Below are 26,069 nucleotides of genomic sequence, written 5' to 3'. Positions count from 1 at the left end.
GAAATACTTGTTGCCCTGTGCCTCTGCAGGAGCTCCAGACCCCAGGGCAAGGATAATCGAATAGCCAAGACTTTTAGCCTGGCTTGTATACATATAAAGAATTGTGTTCCCATTTGCCATAGTAAAGCAGATCAAAGACTGAGGATGCTTCAGAAGCTGCTGCATTGCTGCAGCTGTGGGGCCACGGGGGTCCGGGATGCGGAGGCAGTGGTGACGGGCAGGGTGGTGGGGGTGGCTGAGCCCCCAAGGAGCCCCCAAGGCCCCCCGCCTGTCTGGGTAACAGCACAGCCACTACCGCCTCAAAACAGCCGTCACCCTGGGTTTGCAGAACATGTCAGCCAGAGCATGGCTGATTTCCATACATATTCTGGATCTAAACTATGCAATATTCTCTGAGTGCTCTGAATGAATCGTTGCTTTTTTGCCCGTACCAGGACTTTCAACCACTCTTTGTGTGTGTGTATGGAAATAGATGAATATATGTGGTGATAGGTGAATATACAGAATTTTTACATGGCAGCTTTTAGCTGTCTATGCAGAGCATGTGTGATATGTCATATGTATATATTATCATTTCGATTAAAATTGTTCCAGAGTAGGTGAAAGCCTTTAGAAATATTCCTTGAAAAGAAAACATAAGTTTTTTTCTTTTTGCTCCAGATTTTGGGAACACAGCTCTGATTTTCCATTTTAGAACACCTTTGAAGCTAGATATATCTGTACCAATTAATGGGGATAGCATTACAATGACCTGGAATGTTAAATTAATTATACATATATATATATAAATCGATTCACCTGCAGAGACTGAAAGGAGCACTTGACAATTCCTACCCGTTTGTGTTGACTGCTTTGACAGGTGCGTGGACGGCTATTATGGAAACCCTCTGAAGGGACAACCCTGCCGCCCATGCATGTGCCCAGGGGCACCTACAAGCAATAGGTATTTTGCACGTTCCTGTTACCAGGACTCCCAGTCTACACAACTAGTCTGCAATTGTCTCGAGGGATATTCAGGTACAAAGCAAAATAAGGACTGGTTTTGATTCTATTAAAATTAATGTAAGAGAGAAAATTGACCATCCTCCGCCCATCCTCTGTTCAGAAATGACAAGTGAAATAATGGTAATAAAATAGTAAACACCCAAATTTACTGAAATTAGGTGGCAAAGTCCTGACTGAGAAGAGTGGGAATTGTGCAATTAGTGTTTGAAAAAGGGATTCACCTATGTGGATACAGACAATTAATCTGATGGCACTCTCTGGAAACCTCCTCCTTTCCGGGGGCACTACATTAACATAGTGGGGAGGAGGGGGGAGAACTGCAGTTGCTTGTTACCTCTGAAAAACAAGCATTGAAAGCCCAAATCAGAAAGAACAGGGCACCAAAAAGGGCGGATAAGATTTCCTAATCAGACAAAATATTTCCTCATATAGAAGAATCTTGCTTTGACGTTATGCCCAGAAGTGACTGTTTCAGTGTTCAAATGGTCACTTCAGAAATGAGGTTTCCATTCTCAGCTGTCTCAAATGCTAATATTTTTGCAGCAAACTGATGCCTTGCTTCCTAAGATCCTATTGACTTAGCTTGAATTTCTACAGGGAAAAACTGAAGATATTTCCCTTCCCCTGGGCATTATAAAGATCTCCAGTGATGGAAGCAAACCCTAATGGGAAATACTGCCAAAAACTAAACCAATGCTGTCATCTTTACTTAGGCCAGGTTCCTTTATAAGTCAAGAGCAGTTTTGCTTGAGTAATTGCTGTAGGGCCAAAATGATCCTCGTTGGTACTTACCCAGGGGAATTCTGCCCTCACAAACCACTGCAATCCTCAGTTCTGGACTTTCTTCCTCCCGCTCCTTCCTGGCAAGGCTCTTGGTCACCCCTGTGGCACTGGGCTCACTTCCTTGGAGACTGTGAAAGGCTCTGGTCCTGGGGACCATGGCGAAGGAGCAGAGTCCTTGGTTGAGGATGAGCCAGTAGATGAGGTGCCAGCAACACCAGCCTGCCCAGAAAGGTTTCTGAGATGCAGAGAGGTAGCACCGCAATCAGGTTGGGCGTTGGGATAGTGTGCAGAAGTAATTGCAATGCCAGCAAGCAAGGACAGAGCATCCCAGAGCTTGTCTGACTTTCTGGGTATTCTCCACTGGGTTACGGAAAGGAGGGCAGGTCTGCCAGCCCCTGGGTTGCTCCAGGAAAGGGCACTCCACGCCTTCCTGTGACATTGTCGTAGTGAAGACCCCAGAGAAAATCCTGCAAATATGACCCAACCCTGATTACTGCCATTGAAAGGACTTTGCTGGAAAAAGATGTTTGGAGGTGTTGTGTGAGAGGGTACCTATTTACTCCTACTGAAAGGACTTCCTTGGTAAAAACGACTTGGGATGAGGAGAGTGCGTTTCCATCAGATTTCAGTGTGGGAGATGTAATTTAAATTGATCATAGGATTAAAGGACAACAGTCTCAAACATGTGGATATTTTCCATTGGAAATGTGCATTTGAACAGACAGTCTGAATCTTTTAACAGTATTACTGGAAATTACTTGTTTCACTTGAATTCCCATCAGCCAGCAAATATTTTTACCTTCCTCCCCACAGGCAATCGGTGTGACGAGTGTCCTAGTGGGTTCTACAAAAACCCAGGCAGCCCTGGGCTTGACTGTGCACCATGTCCCTGCAATAACAACATTGATGTGACAGACCCAGAGTCCTGTAACAGGGTCACCGGGGAATGCACCAAGTGTTTACACAACACCCATGGAGCAAACTGCCAGTTCTGCAAACCAGGGTATTTTGGCTCAGCCCTCAATCAAAACTGTCAAAGTAAGCAAGCAACAGTACTGCAACTGCGTATTTCCACCAAGAAGAGTTTAAAGAAATTAGGCTATAGGGAGAGGTTAGCCCTTGGAAGGACAGTAAAACTAAAGCAGATGAATGGAGCAAAATATGAGAATACCAAATACATTTCTATCCAGTGATCCAAATAACTGTTAATATGGCACCTATTAAATTCTTTGTCATCCGAGTCTCACTAAATGTCATACTGAATATCACTCCTAGGAAATACTCATTTCTGAAATGAAATCAGTACTCTCTGTTAGAAAAATAAATGTCCATTCAGCCCATTCAGGAAGGAATCAAAAGTAAAGGAATCAAAGATAATTGTTTATCCATGTCGCTGGCTGATGCTAACTAGGCAATGCTCAGTTAACCAGATGATCCCTTGCTGAGCTCCCTGCCTTACCAGTTATTTTCATTAAGTGGCTAGAGTGAGACTATTCAGGCAATTTAATAGACTCCATGAGGATACTGTCAATAACTCAGCACTTTTAACAGAAAGGCAGGAGTGTAAGAAAATGCAGGGCATAAGTTTCTTCCTAACGTTTCTCGAAGACTATTTTCACAGATGTGCCTGATTGAGGGTCTAATTTCTACAGGCCAGACAAATACAGGTATTTTCAAGAAACATTTTTTCTGTGAATCTCTAAAATACAGTTCAAGCCCATTCCTTTTTCATTCTTGGAAGATGTCCATTAGAAATGGTTAAGCAAGAACTTTTGGCTCCTCACAAGGAAGGCTTCTTATCTTACTTGGCTTACTGGGGTTTCCCACGCTGGATAATGCCTACCAGCTTCTCTTTATCCAACATACTTAACATTTCATTCTAATAAGATGCAAAATTATCTATGCCTTAATTTTTTTGTGCCTGTATTAAAAGTACTGAAAGTTCCCAGTAAGTTTGCTCAAAGCAATATATAAGCTACAACAGAAAGATAGGTAAACTGTATGAAATTAAAAATGTATTCAAGCATACTAGAAGTAAACCTATAGCATGGGCTTTATATACAGCTCTGATTGTCCATCAACGGTCTATATTATTGTCTGCTGTAGTAATTGCCCTCCTTTTTCCAGGGTGCACATGCAATCCAGTGGGTGTTCACCCTGCCATGTGCCCGGGGGGGGACGCAGCCTGTCTGTGTGACCCAGCCACAGGAGCTTGCCCTTGTCTGCCCAACGTGGTGGGCGCGACATGCAACCAGTGTGCCTCTGGCTACTGGGACCTGGCTAGTGGAAAAGGATGTCAGATCTGTGACTGTGATCCAAAAAACTCCCAAAACAACCAGTGCAACCAGGCAAGAAAATTACTCTGTTTTCTGGGAACCGGGGTGGTGGTGTTTTGGCATGGCACGGTGGGGACCCTCTTATAAATAAGGATAGTTTTTTGTTGTGCTCCCTGAAAGCAAGAAGTCTTTGGAAGTTTGCAGTTGGTGCGATCACAAGTTGAGTCATTATATCAAATATGCTATTCTGATAATGTGGCTCTGCTTGTAAGCAATTCCTCTTTGCCTGTGTGTTTCTTTGTCAAGTGGATCTTAGAAATACTTTGTAAGAAAATGTCACATAGGAAAAAACTGCCTTGTAAGTATATGTATAGGGAAGAAGGAAGTCCAGGCTTGGACCCAAGAGTCTTATGAGTATTTTTTTAAGTGTTTATTTTCATAAAGTAACAGCTGTGGCCATTATATTAATCATGCGTCATCTATCAGATTGCTAGAGTACCTTTTCTCATCTTTAATTCCTGTGCGCTTTTTAGAAAGTGAACATATAAATATATGAAAAAAAAATTAATAAAAAAAATAAAACAGCATTTCAGAATAGAGAGGTGAAATAGTGCTCCCATGGAGTCAACAGCAATTTTGCTATTGACTTCAGAGCACCAGGAGCTTATCCCAAGCTCTTGCTGATGTGCTTTTGCATTTTCCTTTCAATATGCTTTCCGTTTGTTCCAGTTTATTTAGTGGATTTATTATTTTTCCTAGCCGATGTAGCTCTTAACCTCAAAGAACTACTGCTTTTCTGAGCTGTACCAGTTATCAGAGCTGTAATTCCCTGCAGTTTAATTTAATAGCTGAATGCCAAAATAAATTTTCTAGGGCAATGTGCATAATGTACCCGTGAGGTTTTCAGTTACAGTTAGTAGATCATGTAGTTAAAAGTTGAAATGTTAAGGTGAATACTTTGCTCCAGCAAAAATAAGAAATTAAGCTGGTTTACAAGGGAAAAGAATCCTCTCTCAGATCATAGTCAGAGGATGAGTTCTCAAAGAGCATCTGCAGACTGGAACGTAAAAAATCTTTCATATTAGTAAAGTAAAGCCACCTCTCAAAGTCCATTTTGTTTTCACAGCCTTCAGGAGGAAGATGGGAAAGGTGGGCCAATACTGTATAAACCATGGTGTTCAAAGACCATGTGCAAGCAGTGTCACTGCAGTCCCCATACAGCTATATGACATAAGTCACAGGGAGAAAAAGAAACCCAGTAAATAATGTATATCCAGCCATATGACTCTGCAGGAAGTTATTTAATCCTAACTGTCTTTACAGTTTACAGGCCAGTGTCCATGTAAGCTAGGTTACAGCGGAAGATGTTGCGATGAATGTGAGGAAAATTACTTTGGCAATCCCCAGACACATTGCATTTGTAAGTATTACTAAGGGGGGACAACTGGATTAGAAACTACCTCAAAAGAAACGTATACCTTTTATATTCATAGGGGAGACGGGACATACATCTAGAGAAGCAGGCTTTCATACATTTGTGTGTATGAGGTGGATAAAAGTGTTTATGTTATTTATCTATATTGTTCTTTCTACTGTTATGATGGAACCATGGAAGTTAGAGATGAAGAAGAGCCATTAGCCAGGCAGTCCACTTTGCTCTAACACAAACACCAGTTTGCTTTTATTGTCTTGAAATGCATGATTGTATCTTTTGCATGCGTTAATCCCATGGAAAAGGAACAACTGGATGTAACTTGCTGTCCCTTTCTTGCAGCGTGCGGGTGTAACCTGGAGGGAACCAGCCAGCCCAAGTGTGACAAAGCCACCGGCATGTGTAACTGCCGCACTGGTGTCACCGGCTGGTTCTGCGACCAGTGCAGCCGAGGCTTTGAGAAAGACTTTCCTTCTTGCCGTCAGTGTCATCTTTGTTTTGATCAGTGGGACACTGAAATTACTGCCCTTGCTCAGACTGTTCAGGGGTTAATGAGGTTTGCTGCGAATCTCGAAGATAAAGGAGGACGAATGCCCAGCTGTGACATGCGCTTCAAAGCCTTTGAAGATGCCATTTCTGAAATTGAAAGAAATTTGAGACATCCTGTTCTTTCACTGGAGGCCCTCTCAGGCATCAAGGATTTTCAGGGCTACGTTCAGTAAGGGCTCGGCTGCTCCTGAAAAAATCTTGGCTGAGAAAGCAGTCTTCCCCTCGGCTCCACCAGCCATCCCTACACATCAAGTCCTGCTTCTGATCAGCACACAGATGCTGGACTACTAAGTCACTGTTTTCAATAGATCTGTGAACAAAATAATCCTTATATATATTATCTGTCCAACACGGGCATATAATTAAATGCTGGAATTCTCCAGTTCACCCTAAGGGTTTTCCAAATAAGCCATTACAAGTAAATGTTTCTGCTCATTTAGAAATTTATGTCTTGTCCTCTAAAATATTGTGTATTCTAGTTTAAGAGCAATCCGGTCTGCTTCTGCATAACTGCCATTTCCCTTTCAGACAAAAAGTTGCACAAATGGATCCCCTTCACAGTACGCTGTATGAGTTTCCTGACCTTAACAAGAACATAGAAGACATTGGGGAAGAAGCCGACCTAGTGTATGAACTTCTACAACAGAAAATACATCTGCATCAAAGTTTTAATTACTTGAACCTCAAAGGTAAGGCAGCCAGCAATTAATTGAAATAGGTGAACATTTTCCGTGAAATTTCAGAATGTTTTTCTCACCATCGAACCATACAACATTTCAAAGATCCCTAGATTTTAGCTTCCTATGGTAGCGCAAAAATGTAAATACTAACAACATTTTACACTGACTTTCCAAACTCCCTTTTATCTTAAAATGCCATGATTTCTAGCATCCTAATTTTCAGATGCATGTGCCAGGGTCATGTCAGTCAGAAGTCTCATGAATCCCGGTGTTTACATCAGGATTTAAAAGCCACCCAGTTTCACAGTATAGACTCACAGATCATAGAGCAGAACAGCAAAGGATTTTTTCCCCACTTCTGACTCCTTTTGCTCTTAGCAATACTTAAAGAATGTTGTACAGCAATGGTTTGTTTAATTAAGGCAGAGAGTCATAGTGCCATTTCTTAGTGTTCCCATGGGAAAATACATTACTTTATGTGGTAAGGAGCTAGCTCTCCATCATCAAAAAATGTGAAGTCAGAACTGAGTTCCTTGGCATTTTTTAAAGAATTACGTCGTCTGTGCTTGAGCTAAGTATAGTCTTCATCAGCTGCTAATAGCAGTAATGACAATGTCACAGACTGGTTTCTGGAGAAAGACAGGGACGTATTAGTTGGGGATCTCGAACAGATGCTAGATCATCCACAGTGGCAGGAGATTGTCAGCAGTATACTCTCAAAAGAGATGGCTGCCAAGATATGAACCCCCAGAAGATAAGGTGCGCATCACAGAAGACACAAGCTACAGGCAATGCACTCCCATTTGTAGTTCCTCTGTGTTTCATTCGGGCAAGAAAAAGATTGGCCTAGACAAGATCAAAAAAAAGAAGGAAAAGTCAACAGAATACAAAGCCGAGGGAAAGGAAGAGGGGAAAAGAGGGATTAATCAAGATTTAGGGCTCCCTTCCCTTGTTGTACTTGGCGGTGCCCCCGGGGCCGGCTCTTCCGCTCAGGTCCCCGCACGAGCAGTCAGCACAGCTCTCCCAGGCTCTGCTTCCCAATTCAACTCAGTCTTGTGCAGACTCTGAGAAAGGCAGGAAGGGAAAGAAACAATAAATCCCAGGGAGGTCAGTGGATGCACAGCTGAAGCATCCGTGGTGCTGTCTGGTCACGTTCCAAACCCACTTCGTCTTTCGGCCTCAGGAGACAGATAAACAGCCCTATAAAAAGCACACGGGGGTGTGGGGAGGGGAAGACCTTGAATTTAAGCTGAATTTCTGGTCATGGCCACAAATATTCGTTGGTCTTGCTACCAAGCATCTAACAGCACAGAAATAACATTTCCCTCAAGATAACCAGCTTCTCTGATATCCAGGGAGAAAGCCTGGCTCCCTCACCCCATCTTCATTTCAGGACCAGCAGCACATGCTAGGTATGGCTCTGTCTGCTTTTTCTTCTCTCTTTTTTGCTGGCCCAAGCAAGTGGGGTAGAGCGGGATACCCCCCGATCTGGGGTACATTTGGCACTTGTGCTCTAGACACACATGGGGAATGGGCTCCTACGTACCTCTCTTTGCAGAGGATCAAGTGAACAAGAATTCAGGACTCAGAGACTTCCTCACAGGCATACATTCAGCTGGCTGACTTGGAAATGTCAGTATCTAGCGACGAATTAAAATTACTGGAAAAAACAAGACACAAGTGTTCTTAAAAGAATGTTTGCAGTTTATGAGATCTCATTACATTATGGCTTTCCAGCCTTGGCCCCTGGCTTTGCAGCCACTGTGGTATGGTAATGCAGGGAGTACGGCTTCCTAGGCTGTAAATCAAGCCTCTGCGAAGACGCTGTGTTTAACGTAAAGGAACTTGGAAGCTCTACAGCTCCATCACAAACCAAGCATGACAAACGCATTTGGGCCACTTAATGGAGAGGTGAACCACTGTAAAATATTCCTGCGATGGATTTGTTGCACAGAAAACAGTCTCTGGCTTAGAGATGGAGTTACAGCAGCCTCTTGCCAGGTATTTTGTATTAGGAGCTAACTTTAAACTGTACATTGTTTCCAAGAGTTACAAGATAAAATAGATAGCCCTGGTTCCACACGATAACTAAACATTGTTCAGTTTCAATCAAAGCAAGGCCAAGGGCTTTATTGCCTGATTCAAAGCACGCAGGACTTGACGAGTGCCTTGTCATTGACTTCAACCAGTAACTGAGTCGGTTACCAGCACAGAGAGGGATGTTAATCAATGACCTCTAATGCATTTTCACTGCCGACACATCAGTTCTGGCTCATTGCACATACTTCTGCCTGGGGATTTGGGGGAAACTTTGCGTTCTCTAGAGATCTAGGAAGCCTCGACAGCAGCAGCTTTAAATTATGTGTTTTGCAAAAGGCCCGAGTCCTTTCCTTAGGCTATTAATCTGCAAAAAATGTAATATTCTCCAATCCTTTTTAGTCTGCTTAAGGGAAAGCTTACACTAAGCAAACAAGAAAGACTCCTGCTGGAAAGTATTTTTTGCCTGGCCTACAAGCTTATCATAGAAATGCTTTTTTTTTTAACGCATCAACCCTGAAATTGGATTTTCCAGAGCCAAAGAAAACTCATAAATTCCCATTTGTAATCTAAATTTTGGCCTCAGTTCAGCAGACCATTTCACTTTTGGGTGCTATGCTGAACAGAGACAGGACAAATGCTTTCCTGACTCGCAATCAGAGCTGATTATTTCTTAGGTTTTACAACTGGCAGAAACAGTTCTCCTGCCTAAACTTCAAAACAGCATAAATGACAGGAGCTTTACCAAATCAACAATGGCAGCAATGCATGAGTTACTGATGAATGCAGATCAGTAGCAGTTTGTGTCATTAATGGGATCCCCTTCCTACTTTTGTATCTTCCGTTGGCTTCTCATACACCTTGGACTCTGAAGAATGATATGGGATCCACTGTATTTGCATCTATTTTAGCAAGTTTTATGGGTATCAATAATATTCCTGTTTGGCAACTGGCTGAGTAAAGGATTAAAAAGCTTGACTGAGGAAATTACAGCTCCTGTCCCTCCCTACTGTCCCAAATCAAACACCAGTGACAACAAACTGAATCACCTGACACTCACCATTTGTCCAGAATTCAAGTAAGTACATGAATTAAATGCAACTAAAATACAGTCGGTACTAATCCCTATTTCTGTTGCTATAGAGGCCATCAGCAACATTAGGAAACACTTTGAAGTATCATTGCTGGCAGAGCAGAAGACCAGTGGGACAACCCCTATCATAAGATACTCACAGTACACCAGGACCCACGTGCTCGCTATGTTGGGACATCAGGCCTTGAAAGAAAGCAATGTGCTGGAGCAGCTCAAGATGATCAAGAGCCCCGACATCCAAAACTTGAATGAAAAGGTAGGTGCTGTGGATGTTGAATGGGAGCTAAACAAAAATCTCTTTTTTGATGCTGTTAGTAGTTTTTCTTTTAAAAGGGTTCTTACATGTGTTTTAAATCTGGAAAACTACACTTCCCTGACACAGACACGCAGTCACGTCAGAAACAGCTGCACTTCTCAGCTGTGGTTACTACCACCCTTCTGGAAGCCATTGCTTCCAGGGCAGGTCCAGCACAAGGAACTGTTTAAGCACTCTCTAGTCTCAAGAGGACTTCCATGTAAATTCAGAAAGATTAACCCCAACCTCCTCCATCAGTGGCTTAAACTAAGCAGAGCATCTTTGCCCTGGAGTGGATGGGGAGTGCTCACATATCCTTTGCATCACCCATGGGAGAGGAAGGGATTTCTGTCCTTCTGTGGGGCAGCAGTGAGTACCTGATAGCACCTTCAGCCAACACTGCCAGAACTGGAAGAGATCATCCATCTAGGCCTTTAGTCTGAACATGTGTGTCAAACTATGTGGAGGGCTAGACATGGTACCATGTTTTGTGAGAGGTGATCTGGATCCTTTAGAACAAGCCATTGACCTATGGGCTGGATATGGCCAGGGGACAGTTTCAACCTTTTTGCCATGGAGGAGTGAAGCAAGGGTCTTAGTGCAACACATGGAGCCCAACAAATGGCTCGTGCAAGGATGGGCTTGAAGCTGCCGTTGCATTCTTCAAGTCAGGGAAGGGGGATCTGTAACTGGCAGGACACCCATCTTTGGAGAGACCAGACCACCATCTCTTCAGGAAAATCCCATACAATGTTCAATGTTCATACGATGTCAAATGTCTTCCTTCCCCCAGGATTATATCTCAGGCCCCCAGAGGAGTCCTGACATAGGCATCTTCCTTATTGCAGATCTGTGGTGTGCCAGGAGACCAGCCCTGTGTCACAGCAGCCTGCGGGGGAGCTTTGTGCCAGGATAGTCATGGAGTCAGGCAGTGTGGTGGCCCAAACTGCAGCGGAGCTCTTCCTCTCTCCACTGATGCCTTCAGAAAAGCTGAGGAGGCTGCTGTGTTGCTAAGTAACTTGACTACTCAGCTACGGGAACCTGAGAATCAGGTGGTGTATATCAAACCTACATTTGTTCAGTGAAATGGATGGAGGATGAGATTTGGGAGGTCCCAAATCTACAAAAGCTCACCTGCTCCTTGGACAAAGAGCAGTGACCTAGTCATGGACTCTGCCCCAACGCCACAGACCTACCATGGTTCAGTACTGGGAGTGTTAGGTGCCAGTCCCACCAAGGGACTGTGGCTCTAGGTATGCCTTCCTCTTCCTCACAGCTGCCAAGATCTCACGGGTCACGGTGCCCTGTGCCTATGGAATTTGGTGGCATCAGGCTAGTATTGTCTATATTCTTACTGGGAAAGATTCAAAGGGCACCGTTTGTCAGTAGCCTGAGTATGGCCCATGCTTATTGCAGTGGGATTACTGCTGTGCATAGCATTAAGCTCAATTTATACAACTTCGTATTACTCTTATGTTTGCCATTAAAGAATTTTTGCAAATAATTTCAAGCTGAAGCTTTTCTGCCCCTGGTGATGTTTAGAATGGCATCAAGTAAGTTGGCTGTACTGCACAGTAGCAGTGAAAATAACTCAAGCAAAGTATGGCCAGTGCAACATGTGCAAAGGAAACAGAACAGACAAATTCCAAAACACCAGACAGTTTGTTCTCATTAGCAATCAGAGATGATGCCTGTTACCATTATAGGCAAAACACATTTTCCAACAGAAATGTCATTCTACTGTGGCTTTGTCTTGTCCCTTCAGGGTGCCTGGGCATCCATTTCCTCCTTTTAAAATACACGCGACACACTTGCATCACAGCTAATGGGTTTAGAAATGAGCAATCGGGGCACATGCCTGGGCCCCAGGACACAGAGAGGCAGCAGCGAAAGACATCCCGTACTGAGGTGGCAAGCGCCAGGCTGCTGGGACATTGCCTTTGGCACTCGCAAGCTTCTGACAGCTCTACGATAATATGTGTGAAGTATTCTGAGATGTTTCAAAAGTAAAAACATCACCATTTTTCTTGTTGCATGGGGAAACGGTGAATCTCTTCTCTCCACAGACCAGAGAGGCGGTTCCTGTGGATTTCATTGAAGCAAAGCATAGTCCCAGCAAAGCAAAATACCGTTGGCATTTGATGATGAATCTAAAGCTCTCATTTAAACGATCTAGAATAGTAATTTAATGGCAAAATGTAACTTTTAAAGACAAGCCTTGAACTCTACCTTCCTTATTTGTGTCCTCTTAGGTGTATTTTTAACAGCAAGTCCAATGTGAAAAGGCAAATGAAATTAACATGCCTTTTCTGTTCTGAATCTCATCACTGACATGCTGCAACACTGCAATAGAAAATAACAGTCAGCCCCTTCTTTTAGAAACAGAAGGGCCTGTGGTTTAGCAGTGGTTGTAGAGAGAAAAAAATGTTTGACTTAGGCTTTTTCTGAGGCCAGATGAAGGCTATGAAGTAACAACTTCTGGAGTTCCCCAAAGGAGTCTCCTACTACTTTTCAAAGCCACATCAAGTGATTCCAGCTGAGGCTTGGATGAAAATTATTTTTGTGTCAGAGGTCAACTTGCCAAGCAATGGTAGATAACCTCCAGAAAATGGCACTGCTATTTCTAATAATATTTCCAGGTTGAAAGCATTAGAAAAATGGCAGAAGACAGCAAGTTGAAAGGCTCACAATTTAATGGGCAACTGGAGACAGCTAAGAATCAAATTGAAGTTGACCGAGAGATCACTAAGGAGTTCATCCGAAAAGTGAAAGACTTCTTGTTAGGTAAATATGCAAAGTTCTTTCTGACTCATTTTTTATATATATTCCAATATAATACAGCATAATAGATGGCCAGAAAATGGTCTAGCTGTATACACATCAAATTTCTTGCCTACCTCCTGATCTGCGCAATCTTTTTCAATCCCTTTTTTCTAGTGCTTATTTCTCCCACATGACAGTACTTTGTATCACTTTTCCACTAGATCTGTTACGTTCTGATTGTCATCTTTTATTAATTTACTTAATTTGAAGCATGCAAGTAATTCCCTCAGTTCCTGGTTTATCTGAGTAAAGGACTACTAACATAATTTCGTACAATATATAATGTCCAGGCATGTCCAATGCATCCTCAAATTATTATTCCACCCCCTTCTTCCAGGCCCATAAATAGAGGTTCTCCATAGGGAGCGTGGGAATTAGGACACATACTGTTCCGTCGTCTCCATAAAGCTGTAACTCAAGGAATCAAAGGATTCTGGTAGAACTTCACAGCTCTCATAAAAAAACCCAAACCAACCATATATACCCTAAAACTTTTTCCACCCTCGCGATTGCAGAAAAATGCTGTAAGAAATGTTTTTTTTACCAGATGCACATCAAAGGAGTTCAAATGTGGTAGGATTTTTTTAATCCCTTGAATGTAGCTGATCTCATAAGTTTCTATGTTGGCAGTCCTTTGGCATTCATACCTCTACTTCTAAGTGGGAGCGAGGGCAGAGGACAGAGGACTTCCTTTGTTCAGGAACATTTAAGTTATTTTATTGATTTGGGAAGAAAAACTCCATTGAAGTCCTTAAGATTTGCAGATTTTTATTTGATAGCAATTGAAAATTGCACCTTTGGCTGTCCTTTTATGTTTCTTAGTAGACATACGGCATTTACTAACAATTATAAAAGCATTTTTTCATTAATTTTTGTTTTGTAAATTGAAGTTTAAAAACTGTAACAGCTGAGATGTGTACAGTTACATTAAATCTGTTGTACTCTATGTTGACGTGAATGGTAGTATTAGATGAATCTATTTCTACAGAAAATAGCTCTCAGAAATGCACTGCTGTTCGCAGTGAATGTCTTCTATTTAATTCTTGGTGAGTTACTTCAGAGCATTAGCACAAACATTTAATGTTTCAACTGTTTTATCACCCAAGGTCTTGTCTATAAAGGGAAGTGAGCAGAAAACAGAAGTGATGATGAGACTTCACAAGGCATTGACTACTCTAACTCTGTGTGCCTGTGCCTCTTAGCAAAGAACTAGGACGAGATCATTTGTAAGGGGAGTTGTCAAAATAAGGTTTTTCTACTGTAAATTCCCATCCTATCTGAGTCTGACCCAAGTTCCCTCTGTAGCTTAGCCTGTCTCATTAACCAGCAAAGGAACACTTTCTCAATATTGTGGCGACTCCAGGGAAGGGATTACACCCACTGGCTGGCTTGGAAAGCTCCATTCACACCCCAGTCTCTTCAGCGCCTCTTTGATCTGGCAGCCGAGGGAGAAATGGGCTCTGACACAGCTAGCTGTGCCGTGCACCGATTTAAAACCTTCTGCGGGCTCGGTTCTACATCAGAATTTTAATAACCCAGTTCAAAGTGGGTTCAAATCCTCATTTTAGCCAGTTCTGACAACACTAACAGCAGTACCTGGAAGCATAATGTTAAATCACAAAATGTTGGAGATAATTCTCTTACGCCCTTGCTGTGCCTGTCAGCTTTATTCTGCCACAAAACTCAAAGGGTAGGCAGCCATAACGATCATTTACGTTTCACTGGGAGGAAGGAGCCGCTTCAGGATACCCGCAGCTCCGTTTCTGTTGCAGATGAGAGCGCGCCTCCAGAAGACATTGAGAAGGTGGCAAATTATGTTCTGCAAATAAACCTTCCCCTGACTCCACAAGAGCTCATGGGCATGCTTGGCAAAATCAGGAGCATTATGAACCCCTGTGAGAAGTACAAACTGAATGTGAGTAAGAGAAACAGAAAAAGGGAGGAAACTCAGACGCTGCTGGTGGAGGCACAAGAAGCCAAGTGAGTAGGGTATTCTCGTACTGATGTGCTAACTCCAGCTAGGGTGGCACTGTGCACGGTAGGACTGCTCCATACCCCAGGCAGTATCCTAGTAACACTGGAGGGAAACCTCAGATGACAGCAGATTGCAGCTTGCGATTTCCACAGGGCCTCCCCAGCAGGAACGAGCCATGACCGCTGGGGCTGTGGGAGCCGACGTGCTGCAAGGAGGCAGCTCCCGCCAGCTCTTGGCTCCTCCGTCTGCTCAGTCAAAGAGGCCAAGGCAGCTACGTACTTCCACGGTGGACCTAGTGGATCATTACATCTGGTTCACTAGGAGGTTTAAAATGGGGAGAGAAAATATGTTCACCCATAAGCGAGCTTTCCTTACTAGCAGTGCACCACCAGGCAGCCGGCAGCATCCAGCCTCACCTTTAATACAGCATCTCATGTGCTCCCACACAAGGTCCCTTACTGAGGTTTTGCTTTGCCAACTTACAAATCACAACTTTAGCAGTTGTTGGACTCGAGGGAACATTCCTGCATGTGAGCGTGGGTGCATTTGAAACGTGTTCTTGCTTTGCTCTCCACACCACAATACTACCCACACTTCTATTTTTCCATTTTAGCGAAGCAGCTAAAGCTCTTCTGCCTGTGGCTGAAATTCATAATAAACTAAAAAATGTTGTGAAGTCCCAAGGACACTCCAAAAACACCTTCATAAAGTTAAACGAAGAGATACGAGGCATCAAAACACAAATCTCACAGGTATCTCACTGTAAATATTTTTAATTTATTTACTACCTACATTTTAGAAAAAGATACTTCATCTTGAAGTTTCCTTAAATGTAAACTTAAATAAATAAAACCAGAATGTGGCACAGATATGACACCGATTCCATAATGTTTAAGGGTCTCCTCTTCTTAATCAGTTGCCATTAATCTCCCTCATTACCACGCTCTGCAAGCTGGATGCATGTTGCAAAAGAAATCAACCTTCAATTCCTCTGTTTCAGGCTGAGAACCAAGTGAACAAGACAAACGACAAACTGAACAACTTGTCAGCAAAACAGTCTGAGATGGAGGATGAAATTGCCACACTGCAGGCAAAAATGCTGATGAACAAGAATCAAGCTACAAAGGCAAGAGCAGGGGCAGAAGCAGCACACAAGCAAGCCCAGAATATTGATAACGTAAGCCTTTCTGCCACATATTAAGGGGAAAAAAATTCCCTCCATGTTTGATAGTATTTTTGATTCAGAAGTGTAATTGTGTTGCCCTGCTCTCCTCAAAACTGTGTTAATGTCTTCCTTATGCCATGCAGTGTAAAATGCCACAGGTTAAGAATAATTTCTTTTCTATTTTAAGGCTTATGGCAAATAACGCTTCTGTTTGCTTGAATGAAAGAAAACATACACATTTCTCTGGCTACTTCGTGACATTTTTCCTTGCACTGTGTATAAGACTCACAGTCACCATGGGCACCAGTAAACACAACAGAACAAATCACAAAAACAGATATTAAAATACGTGAGCGATGGAGGCAGCCTGGCCATTCATCCCATGCCATTCTCCTTCAGAGAAAATTGCTGTGGGAGTTACTTGGAGTTTTTGGTTGGCCAGGTGCTTTTCAGTAGTTCCAATTTTTGAGGATGCATTGAGGCAGCTAGAAATTTGCTAAAATTGCAAGAACCAGGCACCCACAATGCAAGCTTGGAGCATGACCAAGCTTCCAGGTTATAAGAAACCTAGTAGAAATCTAAACTGCAGCCTCGACAGCAATCTAAATCGGCATGGAATGGAGTTAGCCAGTAAGTATTAGTACAGCCAAAAATGTAAAAAAATAGAATTAAAAAAACCTGATGCTACAGGTAATTCATTAAATTTGAATTAAGCCTCATATCAAAAATTAAATTTACAGAAAAGCCCTATCAAAAGAAGTAAAACCAGCATAAGCTTTAAAAATCTTAAACCATATTTTCTTTACATCCTTGCCCTCCCTTGACACTTTACATTGCTCCACTGGCAGTTTAATTGATTTTTACCAGGTTTTGCAAAGCATTTTTCAATGTACACTCATGGATTTATTTTTTTTTAAGATTTAAGAGAATGAGAGATTTAAAGTTTGTTTCAAAAAGGATATTTAAAAAAGGTATAAAAATCTCCTTTGGTACACCAGATTAATTATGAGATGCTCTTAAACTAAGTAACGCCTTTTTGTTACAGGAATTTGCTGACATTAAAAGAAAGTACACTATTCTTCAAGAAAAGCTAAAAGCCCGAGGACCTCCAAAAGTAACATTAGAAAAAGTGAAGCAGCTGAAAGAAGCAGCAGAAAAACTGGCTGAAGAGACTGAAAAAAAAATTAGAAGAATAACAGGTGGTGTTCTCACTTCCATAGGGAGCGGTGAAAATTGACAGTTATGAATTAAACTGAAGTCCTTGCCCACAGACACTAACAGACTAGGTTCACCTGAAATCAGGTTTAAAACAACTTAACTGGTGAAAAACCCTGCTTGAAGCTACCTGAGCAGTTTAAAAGCAGTTAAACAGATTTGGCTTATGTACTTTTTCTGACATAAATTGGTTGCTACAAGCGGAGTTTTAAGAAGTGTCCACACGGGGACTTGCAGTGATTTGATTCAGGCAGTTTAAAAGCAGGACAAGTGCAAAATCTGCAGAAAACTTGGCTGCAGATTTAGCTGGGAGCTTTGATTTATACACTTGCTTTGGGCATGTGGACCTTAAATCTTTCCTCTGCGCTCTGTCTTTTCTTACATTACCCGAGCGATGGCTTGTGTTATAGAGAGCTGCAGGGTAGCTTTTTTTCATCAGTACATACTTGTTCCCCTTCAGACATTATCTCTGAGCAATGGCAGAACAAACCAGGTACAAATACTGGCTTGTTCGAACACGCAGAGAAACATCCATGTCCCACAGCAGGCAGGAGGGCTCGAGTACATGCCTCGGTCACGTCGGTCCAGACTCTGGTGTCATCACCCACGTGCACTGCCATGGAGATTGAAGCCGATGTGCCCTGGACTTGCGGGGCTGCGTCCGGGAGGCAGAGGGCTCGTGGGTAGCGGAGACCACGGCTGCTGTGGCACCGCTCCTTACACAGCCTCTCGGGTGGGTTTAGAGGGTCACCAAAACAGAAGAATACATCTCATGTAATTGCACACAGGGGACCTAATTCTCCTTGTAGTGAAGGTCGGGGCATTTCCACTGGGAATCCTTGGGCCTAGGATCCTGCCAGGCTCAACGTTTGAAAGTATCGCGTAACGTCAGCAAAACAGAAGCAGAAACTCCATCCCGGGAACAAATTCTTTGGGACAGGACCCAAATAAATACTTTAAGTAGATGATACCTTGAGGAGAAGCATTAAGATCATCCCAGTCACTCCAAATGCCCAGATGATAAGTGCATTGGAAACAGGCAGTGAATAATGTGGTTTTGACCTATTACCAGTATGTTTACACTGGTGTAGCTTCTCAGGGACCAGCAGAAACACTCCTGTAAATGAGGGAGACCTAAGTCCATTACGCCTGAATTGTCTAGGCTTTACACACATCAGTGGACACACTGTTCCTCTGAGTGTTCCCAACTTTAAGCCAACTCCTTTAAGAGCTCCATGTCCATCATAGCTGATGGACAAAAAGCAGATGCTGAGAAATTAGTTTCTTTAAGGCTGTCACGTTTCTCTCACAATCCAGAAGCCAGACTTTTCCCTCCAGTTGCATATATAACATTCCCCATTTGAAATGGGCTTATTGCCTCTAAAACTGCTGGGAAAAGAAATGCTGTTAATCCCTGGATTTTACTTACACAACAAACACATCATTGCATGTCTCTACTCTTCCAGATTTGGAGAAGAAGCTTCAGGACCTGAATCAAACCAAACAAGACAAGGCAGAGCAACTGAGACAACTAGAGGAACAAGTGATAGCCATTAAAAATGAAATCACGGAGCAGGAAAGCAAGTATGCAACATGCAAAAGTTAGGGTCTGAACAGACCATCAGGTAAAGTGCAACTGAAGTCTTCACGCTTACCACCTCCTGAGCTTCCCAGCACGAAGGGCTGTCTCTGTAAATTCATCTGAAGGTGCATATAGTATTTTGGCACAGTGAATAACGTAACTTTCTCTTGTTTTTTTTGTTCAATTGAGTTTATATGGAAATAGGAAATACCTTATAATAAACCAGCTGATAAAGTAATCGGGATGAAGTCTTTGAGGGAGCTCTAAAATACACTCCTGCCCACAGCCCCGGGCTTCTCCTTGAAGGGTGATGGAAATGCAAAAGGAGGATTGCTCAGAGAACTACAGGTAACTGCCTCAGAGACTCCCAACACCCTGTATCTTCTGCTGAACCCTACAATAACCTGTGGCTGTGCCACAACCCCGCATGGGGCTGCACAGACCGGGATGGGGCGATGCAGAGGAAGGTCTGTGGGCTTCTGTAGCCGTCCCTGCTGACAACCGGTGGTGTCCCCAGGGTACCATCACTCCCACTCCATGGGATAGGGTAGGGGGGTCACCAGGAACCCCTGATGACGTGGGGGTCCCCTATGTTACCTGAAAATGCGCAGGGATGCACGGTACCTCTGTGCAGCGCTGGGCCATTAGAGGTGGGTGACAGGGAGCCAATTCCCCAGTGTCCACTGGATGGCAGTGCACAGATGCTTAACGCCAAAAACAACTTCAAAATCATTGTTTAAGTCGTTGTTAAGGGTCATTTGTCAATACCTCTCCTGCAATACCTTTTTTTCTTACGGTTATAAGGGGTTTCCCACGTTTTTCGTTAATGCAACCAACAACTGTAGAATAACTCAAGCTCTTAGGTTTAAGCAGTGAGTCTGCAGGGCCACAAATGTTGAAAAGCAATTTCTCCAGCTTTTCTCCCACATGCAGCACTTCACCGAAGTCAGGGTTCACACAGCAGTTTCTTGTAGCCATAAAGAACACAGGAATTGACCTAAATTTTAGTTTACAGTTCTTCTTCTTTTAATGTAAAGAAGGAGACTGGGGCTAAGCAAATGCTACAGAAGGGCTAGGGTTTTAAAAAGACCAAAGGGAGCTACGCCTCAGTTTCAAAACCCCACCCATATTCCTGCAGGACACTGAACAGACTAAGGATGGCTTTTCCTCAGTTAAAACCAGTCATGTCATTCCCGTCTGGACCGTCCCACAGCAAGCATCCATCATGGAATTTATTCAGCTGGTGTGAGGAGCCCAGCACTGCTGCAGAGCACTCCAATGCAGCCCAGACCACATCTGTAATATGAGGAATGCTCTGCAGGAATACAGGGCTCAGCATCTACAATCCTTATCTAAAAGCAAGCACTGTTTCGATCCAACTGAGATAAACCCTCCATAGTTATCACTCTGTGTTTACAAGAGCTAAAGTAGCATTCGTATGCAGTGGGGGGCTTGGGTGGGAATTGCTGCCATGGATGAGATTTCAGAGATATCCCTCTAACTCAAACCAGCTGTGCTCCAGGGCAACGTGCAACATGCATTACCCATATAACAGCTTCTATTGTGAAAAAGATGGAATCAAATTATAACTTTGATATAATCTAACAGACACCTGAATGCAGGTATGCACATATTTGTGGTTTAGCTTCTTCTGAATTTTAGCACTTTAAAAAATCATCTATGAGGTGCGATGCTTCTTTAGAAGTTACTAGGCTATAATCAGATGAGTGTATTTAGATTGACTTTGCCATCGAGCATCTCCGGTTTACTCAGAGCACACAACTCACCAAGCTGCTCACACGCAGGTCTCCAGGTAATGAAGAACTTCCTGCAGGTTTCAATGCGGCCCTGCTGCACTGCACTTGAAACAGGCAAACTGAAGCTCTTAGAAAGAAATTCCGAATTGCATATAAACTAAAATTATTTCATTCATGGCTTTAAAAATCTGAATTCACAAGCAGAAAGTTGAAAGAGACCTTCCTCCTAAAATCCACTGTTGGCTGTGAGAGTTGCCATACGGCTTTCGACAAGCCACGAGGATGAGAAGTCTGTAAACACAAGGCAGTTGTGGCCTGGAGGGGAGATGTATCCATGGGGGGGAAACAGAAATCGCTGGAAGAAAAGCGGAAACAGGAAGAAGAAAGTCAGCATGGAGTCTGACCTCCCCTGCCTTCCTCCAAGCATGCTCAGACACACAAAGCAAGCAGACCTGACAGGACCAGCAGCTACAGGACACCAAACCCATTCTGTGACAGCTTCTGAGGTTTACAACTGTGCAGCGTTCCCCATTGGAAGTGGTGCAAAAAATTTTAAAGTGTTTTTGCAAAGTTAATTTGTGGGAAAATGCTGTATCTGGATCAAAAATACCTATTTTTGATCCCCTGGCTCTCTTTCTTGTGGACAGAAGTGGCTTCAGAAATTCAGCGTTTATTGAAAAAATTATTGAAATCACTATCTTGCTGTAGAGCATTTTGACTTCAGTGACATTAATCAAAATGCAAACAACATTTAACCAAAACCACATATAATCAAAGATATATTTAATCAAAAATTATCTCATCAGCTCTATTTGCTAAGCATAGAATGCTAGGCATTCAACCACTGCAGTGTTATAAGAAAACGGGTGATAAAGCGGGTCCCACTGAGGTCAAATTCTGAACTTTGGTTCTTCAAGAAGACTTCCAACCCAGCACAAAGACAGACACCCCAAGACTGTAAAGCCACTTAACCAACCACAGGGACAGGAAATGGCACAAAAATGAATTTTTATCATTTGAAGAATCAATCAAATTAAAATACTGCCACTAGCTATTGTTCACGAGCACTGCAGAGAGGGACAGACACGAACGAGTTCATTGCACCTAATTACCCACACCGTGAATGCTGGTGGTCTCACCCAGGTTTCAGCCACCTCTGAAAGGCGACCATGGTTACAGGTGACAGTGGCCACCCCGGGCCACGGCTGCACTCCCCACACAGGGCGAGTGGTCACCACTGCAACCCCAACTCAATCCCTGATGCCATGCAGCAGGGTCACCCCCAGGCTGGAACACAGCGCATTGTCACGCCGCCCATGGCAAGGCACGAAGGAGCCTAACTATAGTGGCAAGGAGCTCCAGAGGGCAACTTTAGCCTATTTTAGGTTTAGGGGAGGATAGGACTTCTACAAGGCTACAAAACAGAAAAAAAACCGAGGAGAAAACCAATAAAAATTGAAAAAATATGCGATAGAAAAAATCCAGTGGCAATGAAACACTCTGTCCTTGCACACTTGCACACGGAGTGATGCTGCGGAATGCTCCTGCCCATCTGCCCTGGACTGGGGCAGTTTCTAACTGCAGCAGAGTAAAACATTTTCTGTTAGTGGGACAAAAATGTTCGTTGTATTGAAGCTTAAAAACAAAGCCGGGCTGTGATTTACATGACAGGATTGTGAAACTGAATTAGTTTTGTGAATTTAGAAGACTACATAGCAGAAGAGGTTTAGAATTCCAATACCTGCCCTGTCAGCTTAAAATGGTTTCATTTCCTGGATATCTTTAATGAAACAGCTCCACAAATTCTTCAATCGGGAGTCCTGGGTTATGTTTCAGACCTGGTGTTTAACCTTTAGGGCAAGTCACTTGGTATCTCTCTGTTTCTGCTTATCCATCTGTAAAATGAGAACGAACATATTTACCTACCTCGGCAGGGTTTGCTGGGACAGACAGACCGCAGTGTGTTTCCACTCCGGCACTGCAAATGGCGAGGGCAAAGTGTTCTTGAGAGACACCGGTACCTGGTAAAGATTTACACAAGTTTACGTGTTACACGTGCACAAGCAAAACTCGGGTATATAAACCCACGCATCTGTCCCAGCCTGCGCCCAGCCGGGGCTGCGCTCTTCAAACGCATCCATCCTTCGTACCCGCTCCTCGGCGTTTATTTACCAGTAAACCTTCCCCCTGGGTGCCGAGGGGACTCTGCCACCAGCCAACAAAGCCCCCGTGTCCCCCCGCAGAGCCCAGGGAACCAAAACAGGAGGCCAGGAGTGCAGGGGCAGCTCCAGCACGGCCGTTCACCCCTCGCAGCCGCCCCAGCGCCCCTGGGAAGGCAGCAGCACCGCGTGCTCCCAGGTAATGAGAAGCAGCCTGGCAGCGGCCAGCCCGGGCTCGACGGGCCTCTCTGCCCACGCCAGGGCCAGACCCAGCCACGTATGGCAGCGTGGCCACCGTCCCCAGGAATGGCACTCCCAAGCCACGTGTGTTGGCACCACAGCACCGGGCGATTCGGGGCCATTGAGCATCACGCGCGATGGCTGCCAAGTCCCTGGCCCTTTGCTGGGTTTCGGGCCTTGCCGCACAGGTACGCTCCATCCACCATCCACCCCTCCCAGGTGCCCAGCCCCACCAGCACCCCCGGCAGAAGGCAGGATCGGGTCAAAACTCCCATTCCCGCATTGCATCCCCACAGACAGGGGTGGGGAGAGGGGTCGCCCCGCCGGTGATACCCCCTCCCCCCGGTTGCTGCACCCTGCCCAGCGCCCGCTCCCAAAGCTGGGGAGCAACGGGGAGGGCACAGCCTGCGCCGGCGGGGGGCTGGAGTCCCCCCGCTCCCCCTCGGGGCTCCCCGGTTGCTGCGGGGCGGGCGTCCCCGACCCCGGCCCGCCACCGGGCCGCTCTCCCCCAGCCTCCCACCCCGGTTCGGCTACCCTTCCTCGACGGCAGCCGCTTCTCCGCTCCCTCCCCCGGGCCCGGTGCTGCAGCGGGGCCAGGCAGCCCCGGGGGCGGTGGGCCGGGGCGGGAGGGGCCGCGTGGGGCGGCCCGGCCCGGCCCCGCGGGGGCGGCGGGGCGGAGGAGGAGGAGGGCCGGGGGGCGCCCGGCGGCGCGGAGCCGCTCCCCGGGAGCCGCGGGGAGCTGCGGCGCCTGCGTGGAGCAGCCAGAGCAACAGCTTTCGGCGGCGGCGTGGAGGGGGAGCCCCGTCCCGTCCCGTCCCGTCCCGCCGGTGCCTGCCGCCCGCCATGGGCCGCCTCCCGCTGTACCTCTGCTGCTGCCTCGGTAACTCCCGCCCCGCTCCCGCCGCCGCCGTCGGGGCACGGCGGGCTGGGCGAGCCCCTGCGACGCCCGCCGAGGCGGCTCGGGGCGCCCAGCCTGACCGCGCCTCCGCTTCTCTCTCTCATCCCTCTCTCCCTCCGCGGCCGCGCAGCGCTGTGGTCCGCGGCGGCGCAGGAGCCCGAGTACAGCTACGGCTGCGCCGAGGGGAGCTGCTACCCCGCCACCGGCGACCTGCTCATCGGCCGCGCCGCCCGCCTCTCCGCCTCCTCCACCTGCGGCCTCCGCCAGCCCGAGCCCTACTGCATCGTCAGCCACCTCCAGGTGAGCGCCTCGACGGGGAGGGACAGCACCCCCGGGACACCCCGCCCGGGCGCAGGGCTCGGTCCCCGGCGGCGGCCCGGGGTGAGGAGGCAGCGGCGGGCACACGCCCGCGGGCATCACCGGGGCTGGTGCGGTGGGATGAGCCGCTGCCTGCGGGAGGGAGGTGCGGGCGGTGGTCTCCGGGGGGGCAGCATCGTGCCCCTGTGCGGGACCCCACGCCCCGTCAAAGGAAGCCGGGACCAGGGAACCCCTCGCTGCTTTCGGCTCCCGACCCCCCTTTCCTCAGCGAGGTTAAGAAGGAGGAATGTGCCGCAGTAAGTTCAATTAATACTTTATTTTCAGACTTACCCGGAGCCGTCTAGACAGCTTCCTGACTGAGAGTGGTCTGTAGGACCCGGGTAGTGTTTTGGCCACTGTTCCCGTAATGTAATTACATTTGTATGGTCTCCAAGTGAAAGGATGCAAATAAGGTTGTCCCGCACATCTGGTGGAAAACACAAAGCTCGTTACTATTTAAGCCAGAAGCAGCTCACCAGACTTATTTAAAATGTCTGAGACAGAAGGGATGGTGGAGAAGAATAAAATATCAGTTATAAGTGGGACTCTGTTGAACTGAAAGTAAGGGGATAATCTCTGGCCGAATTTACTGCAGAGACAATAGGGCCGGATTCTGGCACTTGGAAGGAAAACCACGGGAAGCAGGAGGAGCCCTGCCTGAGGGCTGTAGCACTTGGCCCGTTTGTGCCCTGAGGTTACCAAATCTCACCCCCACCTTTAGTTTTACTGTACTGCTAGAGCTAATACTTGATTTAACCCGGGGTTTAGCTTTGCTGAAAAATTTTTGGCGTATGTCAGGATTGTCTGTAATAGGACTTCTTTAACGACATTAGCATCCCTGGTAGAACAAAACATCAAAGGCACTTTGTTATGTTTTCTTGGCTCAAAAAATGCTGAAGCGCTATAGTAAAAAGCATTGCTTCGGGAGTTCATGTGTGCCCTTACTCCTGATCTCACAGCCCCAGTTCAGCGTTTGGGATGTCCCTGGTTAATTCTGAACCATAAGGTGGTATTGAAGAAACTGTGTCAGGCTGTGGATATGGGAAGGTGCCGAGTATCCTCTTAATAATATGGGGCTTGGCCACGCTGAGCACTTTGCAGGATTGAGCCTTCCAGGATTCGAGTTTGGTGGGAGAAGGAGCAAGTTGTGCCATGAGGCGGGGGCTCTGGTACTGGGGGGGAGGAGCCTGAAGCGGGCAGAGGGACGTTTTCTTCGAGACCCCCGCTCTTGCTGTGCTCTCTCCTGGAGGAGTCTCCCGGGGGCTCATGGGGGCAAAGCGCTGGGCTTGGGAGGAGCTGCTGAAGCCGAAATCAGTGAAATGGAAGGCCTGTGTGGCGCAGACCTGCCAGCTCTCACATTCTTGGCTGATAAAGCACTGCATTTGTCTCCATAAACCTGCTGGAGGAATGATGCCTGTGTAGCTTTTGACAGTGAAGAGTTGCTGGTGTGCCGGGGCTCCCTTGCTGTGGCGCGATGAGCTTCTCTCCCTCCTCTGCCCCCTCCAGTCTGCCAAACTCTGAGTTGGTTTGGGCAGGAACCCTCCCATTTGGTTTGGTTCGCATCCTACCTTGCAAAATTGGAATGTAGTTGTTTTAGGCACCGGGACAATGTAAAAATAGCATTGTTTGTAGTAATAGTCATGATGGGTTTTTGTCCTTCTCGTGAAGAATCTTCCAGCTTTCCCAAGCAGCACGTGCCAGACTTGCACCCAACTGGTTTTTTATGGGCACACCTTGTAGTATGTGCA

At 45.6% G+C, this 26,069-nt stretch overlaps 2 protein-coding genes across 2 annotated transcripts in view; both read left to right on the top strand.

Annotated features, from left to right (window-relative positions):
• LAMB4 (laminin subunit beta 4) overlaps positions 1-19,122 on the top strand; it is a 44,868-nt gene extending 25,746 nt beyond the window's left edge. The window contains exons 21-34 of the mRNA XM_076328803.1: positions 860-1,017; positions 2,602-2,826; positions 3,916-4,136; positions 5,388-5,484; positions 5,839-6,214; positions 6,574-6,734; positions 9,906-10,111; positions 10,999-11,202; positions 12,790-12,934; positions 14,746-14,953; positions 15,562-15,700; positions 15,949-16,125; positions 17,159-17,312; positions 18,795-19,122. Coding sequence (XP_076184918.1) covers positions 860-1,017; positions 2,602-2,826; positions 3,916-4,136; positions 5,388-5,484; positions 5,839-6,214; positions 6,574-6,734; positions 9,906-10,111; positions 10,999-11,202; positions 12,790-12,934; positions 14,746-14,953; positions 15,562-15,700; positions 15,949-16,125; positions 17,159-17,312; positions 18,795-18,934 — 2,611 coding nt within the window. The 3' untranslated portion in view covers positions 18,935-19,122. The remainder of the gene's footprint in view (positions 1-859; positions 1,018-2,601; positions 2,827-3,915; positions 4,137-5,387; positions 5,485-5,838; positions 6,215-6,573; positions 6,735-9,905; positions 10,112-10,998; positions 11,203-12,789; positions 12,935-14,745; positions 14,954-15,561; positions 15,701-15,948; positions 16,126-17,158; positions 17,313-18,794) is intronic.
• Positions 19,123-23,856: 4,734 nt separating this feature from the next.
• LAMB1 (laminin subunit beta 1) overlaps positions 23,857-26,069 on the top strand; it is a 44,941-nt gene continuing 42,728 nt past the window's right edge. The window contains exons 1-2 of the mRNA XM_076328792.1: positions 23,857-23,946; positions 24,095-24,264. Of these exons, the coding sequence (XP_076184907.1) occupies positions 23,910-23,946; positions 24,095-24,264 (207 nt within the window). The 5' untranslated portion in view covers positions 23,857-23,909. The remainder of the gene's footprint in view (positions 23,947-24,094; positions 24,265-26,069) is intronic.

Source organism: Aptenodytes patagonicus, chromosome 1 (assembly GCF_965638725.1).
Source record: "Aptenodytes patagonicus chromosome 1, bAptPat1.pri.cur, whole genome shotgun sequence".
Lineage (NCBI taxonomy): Eukaryota > Metazoa > Chordata > Aves > Sphenisciformes > Spheniscidae > Aptenodytes > Aptenodytes patagonicus.
Note: the sequence above shows the minus strand (reverse complement) of the source record. Positions and strands in the feature narration are given on the sequence as shown.